Source organism: Nesoenas mayeri (assembly GCF_963082525.1).
Source record: "Nesoenas mayeri genome assembly, chromosome: 1".
In the NCBI taxonomy this organism is placed as follows: domain Eukaryota; kingdom Metazoa; phylum Chordata; class Aves; order Columbiformes; family Columbidae; genus Nesoenas; species Nesoenas mayeri.
In genome coordinates, this window is record NC_137541.1 from 28054523 (window position 1) to 28059522 (window position 5000).

Below are 5000 nucleotides of genomic sequence, written 5' to 3' on the forward strand. Positions count from 1 at the left end.
CAAGCTATTGCATTTTACCTTCATTTTATTGCCATATTTTTCATCACACTCATTGTTTTCCAACTGTCACTAAATTGTTCATTTTCTTAGTCTGCTACATTTGTAGACCTATTTACTGTTTATAAAGCAATATGCACTTACAGGTTTTGGAGATGGCTTGGGCTCCGAGGGTCGCATGTGCAAGTGGGTCATCATTGCTTGAAGACGTTCGCGTTCTTTAGAAAGCTGTTAAGAAAGAGTGAGATCAGAAGCATTTTAGAAATGACTGATACAGCTATTTTACTGCAGCGATATATCTTATCATTGAGCTTGTCTCAGTGTAATGATTCCTGCATATAAAAGTCTATGTCAGTAGAAACTTATCTGAGAGGAAATGCAACTTTGGGCTTGGAAAGAAAGGAAAAAAAAAAAAAAACACAAAAACTTTTATAGCCTTTCATATGTTAAAAGGTCAGAGAAAACAAATAACACTTCATCTTTTTGTCAATAAGAGAATTGAGGTCACAGTTGGCTCGACAGTAACAAGTTACTAAGACCATAAATTAGAAGGCCCATAGTGTCTCTTTAAAGTCCTGTGGACACTGTTAGCAATGGACTAGTGCCAACAGCTGTGAAGGGGTGAAGGGTCCTCAAAGCACAGTGCCTGCCAGGATTGTCTACACACTTCATCCTTTCCCACTGAGGTCCAGTTAGTGCCCCCTGCAATCTGCCATCATCAATCTAATTCAATAGAGTGACAGAGCCCAGGCGGTGTGAAACGCTGAACTCTGCCACCGAGTCGGCATCGACACTGCACTGGGTCTCATTACAACTGATGGACCTTACTTCACTAGCAGTCAGACAAAGCAAAAAATGGCATAATTGGTCACACTGCAAGCTAAATCTTCACTTGGACCGTTACATTACAGTCTAGACTTTGTAAATGGTAAACAGTTCTTAAAAAGCCCTTAAACTGCCTTTAAAAAACATTGCATTACTTAAAGCTGTACTTTTTCCTAACTGATATCACTTTCTGATCATACACTATATAAATATTTGTGGTTTCAGACTCAAAAAAATTACCAAATTAAAATAAAAAAGGAAGAAGTGCTTGAAACACGTAACTTGATAGTAATATCAGAACATAAAAGGAAAATGTAACCTACAAAATGAAAAGAATGATTTTTTTTCAAAAGCCAGGCTGCAAGAAGAAATGCTCAAAATCGTATTGGAGTGATATGGCTCTGGAAATCTGTAAAACAATTATGACATAAATTGCAACAAGAATCACTTGGTGTGTAATGCTGCCATTTTCTGGAGAGTTCTGTAACACTTTTGTGCACAAATTCAGCTTAAGTTACACCTGTAGGCAGAGACTGGACTGAGCAAAACAACTTGTAACTATTTCTAAGAGGGAATTACCTGTATTACTGCAGATATTTTGTGTATTCTGGATATAATTTGGTCAGTATATCTTTAATGTAAGAACATTTGAAGCAAGGGGTATGGAAAAGGTTTCTTCTTAGGATTCATATTATATGTGTGACATTTTAGGGAAGTGCTGTTTGCCGTGACATGAATTCCTATCAAATAAATTAAGCTAACACTGTCCTGTAAATCTTACAAAAGAATCTGAAGCTTTGCCTGGGTTTATAAAGCTTTCATTTTAAGGGAAATGACAGTAAATGATATTACTGTACACTCCTCTCATTGCTTCGGGTTTCCAGGATTAAAATACAAAAGATCCAAACAGTTTGCTTTAGCTGAAAGAAGAACAAGTATTCCTACGTGCATGAGAACAACGAGACAATATGCTAAAAGATGAGAAAGCTGCAAGGTGTTTATCCTTCTTTCCTCAGATACGGAAACAAATGGGGACAAAAATCTCAGTCTCTCACTGTGTCCCTTGGGCTCTGCACCTTCCCAAGAGGGGATGGGACCCCTGAGAAATTCCCTCCTTCTGCTCCCGTACAGAGACCACACAGTGCGGGGTTCCAAGTGGTCCTTCTGGGCAGCCAAGGTCTGTGCCCAGCCTCTGTAGCCTGGTAAGTGTGGTCCCAACACTGGCAGATCCCAGTGCTAGTGGGCACACCTTCCCTAAGCTGGAGGGAGCACTCGTGCAGTGACCTCAAAGGGTTAGAGCCTGACCAGGTCACCCCAGCACTGCAGTCCCAGCTACAGGATTCTCTGGGGACCTCCCTGAGAGGGTCTGACATTACACCTTCTGCTCACAAAAAAATGCCCACCAACAGGCTGGGAGTAATTTTGGGTGGAGAGAGGATCTGCTACTCCTTTGTCCTTCAAAACGGTAATAGATAGCCACTGGGTCAGAAGGGGAAGAAGGAAGAAGGGTCCTGACCCAGCATTTCAAGAGCTGAAGATGGCTTGGATTCAGTCTCTGCTCCAGGGACTGTAGTTTTCATTCATGATGAATGGCATTAGGGTCTTAGTTCAAGCAAAATACTGTAGACCACGCTGATGTTAGATAATTATTGCATAATTTATAATGTGAAAAATCTTAAAGTAAAAACAAAAACATTTTTCATGAGTATCTACAAATTTCATGCAAGAGACATGCAGCTTTAAGCCAGAGTCACTAAGACAACTGTTTTCAATTTAGTTTAGGTTGATAGTAAATAAGTAATAGGATAAAACATCCATGTAACAAACCTGTATTTCTAACTGCTGAACCACTTGCATTTGCACCCGACACTGAGCAGTGCTTCTGTCATCCAACGCATGTTCATTGTTAAGGTGCCTAGAGAAGAAAGAAAACAGGAATAAGACACGGTTAAGATCAGGAAAATTTTTTATGAGTTGATCTCTCTCTCTGGTACATATGGCTTCCATTAGATACAATGGGAGTTATGCAAAAGGATCTAGACAGAGCATGCCTTAGATACGATACAAAATAACAAAACCGATTATTTTACGTATTTCTACAGACTTTCTCAGTGATGACTGCTGGATACCCAGTTCCTATGTCCCAGATCACATAAATGATCTTAAAGCCAATGTAACTGGATATCAATATGTGGTAGAGTCACTGAACCCCATTCCCTGTTGCTGGTGCAGATGAACAGAGAATCACCTTTCAAATGATTCTTCAAAACAGGTAACTGCTTTTAGGGTTCTTGAACTACTATGAATTACTGTGGACTTTGTTAAGATTTCTCTATCTGGTCTTCTTAAATCGTTAAGCAAAACCAACAGGACATCCATTCCCCCTTGCTCAAAACAAAGCTGCAGTTTGCAGAAGCAGCCTCTGAAGATGATGGCAGAGATTTGAGGAAGTACATAGTACTATTTTCTACACCGTAGCTAGTATGGGGCTGTGTTCTGGATTTGTGCTGTAAACAATGTTGATAACACAGATTTTTTAGTTACTGCTGAGCTATGCTTACACAGAGTCAAGGCCTTTCCTGCTCCTCACACCACCCCAGCAGAGAGCAGGCGGGGGGTGCACAAGGAATTGGGAGGGGACACAGCTGGGACAGCTGACCCCAACTGACCAAAGGGATATTCCACACCATGTGACATCATGCTCAGCACATAAGAAGGATGGGAGGTACATTCAGAGTAATGGTATTTGTCTTCCCAAGTAACCATTACACATGATGGCGCCCTGCTGTCCTGGAGCTGGCTGAACACCTGCCTGCTCATCGGAAGCAGTAAATGAATTTCATGTTTTGCTTTGCTTGTGTGTGTGGCTTTCCCTTTTCTTATTAAACTGTCTTTACCTTAACCCATGAGTTTTCTAACTTTTACCCGTCTGATTCTCGCCCCCACGTCACTGCAGGGGGCTGAGCAAGTGGCTGTGTGGTCCTTAGCTGCTAATTGGGGTTAAACCACGACAGAGGGATCCAGGCTCTGGATGCCTGTTTAGCAAAACGAAACGACATTCTGCAACAGGGAGAGAGGACCTTCGTGAGTGGCTGTCCATAACTGAAATACAGCCCAGACCCAAGTGGCTGTCCCTCATACGTTTCAATTGAGTACAACTTTACAAAACTCATTTAATAGTGTTTTTTAAAGGACCATGGTTTCAGTTTATTTTCTCTCTTTTCCCGGATCAAATAAATCCCTTTTGGAGCTTGAATACTGGATTTGCTGCTCCACTGAGGAAAAAAAAAATTGTAAGGATCAGGCTAGAGAAGAAATTGGAGAAAAGGAGTTTTGCCTTTGAATGTGAATTTACTGGCTACTTCCACTGTAGGCATGAGGGGTAAGCTTTGCAGTGACCACAGTCACAGATGGTCTCACCGTAACAGGAGCAAAGTTATCTGTACCACAGAAGAAATACGTCTTCTCCTTTTTCTGTTTTAGCAGAATGAATCAGAGAACTGTGATGTTATTTGATTGGTAAACTATGTGAAAAAAATGTGTTTGTCAGAAACAGGAAAAACAGAGGGTCTGCATTTCACTTTTAGTAAAATTTGTCTCTTTTTATTTAGATCATGACTCCACAGTTTTAGGACTCAATAGCAGGGTTTGCAGATGAGTAAAATGCAACAGGTTCTGCTGTCCTTGTAAGAGGCATGGCTGCGGAAGAGATATAAATAATTATGGAAGATTTTTTTCATTCTTTTAATATAAAATTGTTTGAGTAGAGATGTAACTTCCTTGGTTGTTTATGCTAAATTAAAGCATCACTAAGGACACCACATTTACTTTAGCTGTTATAAAACCTACAATTTATTTGTTTTCAAAGGACTTAATTCCCCCTGTTGATGGAAAAATGCATAATCAGTTTAAAAACTAGGTAACTGCTGAGAATGTACCATTCACTTCTTTTCTGAAATTCTGATTCAGAAGAATTTTATTCCCTCAGTGACATAGGCATGATAGTGTGTGGTCTGTTAACATAATGGTCTAATGTCTTCAGTTAATTAGGCACAAAATTGCCAGAAGAAGGACTGGAGACAGATTTTACCCATCCATCATCACCATTATCACCAGTACACACCACGATGTTTCCACGTGCATGTATGCTCACCTATGTGTGCACACGTATAGCACAT

General features: G+C 40.3%; 1 protein-coding gene across 3 annotated transcripts in view; it reads right to left on the reverse strand.

The window, feature by feature from the left end:
- FOXP2 (forkhead box P2) overlaps positions 1-5000 on the reverse strand; it is a gene marked incomplete at its 5' end in the record, with an annotated part of 192678 nt that overhangs the window by 38367 nt on the left and 149311 nt on the right. For all 3 annotated transcript variants that reach the window (XM_080343100.1, XM_080343099.1, XM_080343098.1), the window contains 2 exons: positions 142-225; positions 2650-2737. In XM_080343100.1, the coding sequence (XP_080199226.1) occupies positions 142-225; positions 2650-2737 (172 nt within the window). The remainder of the gene's footprint in view (positions 1-141; positions 226-2649; positions 2738-5000) is intronic.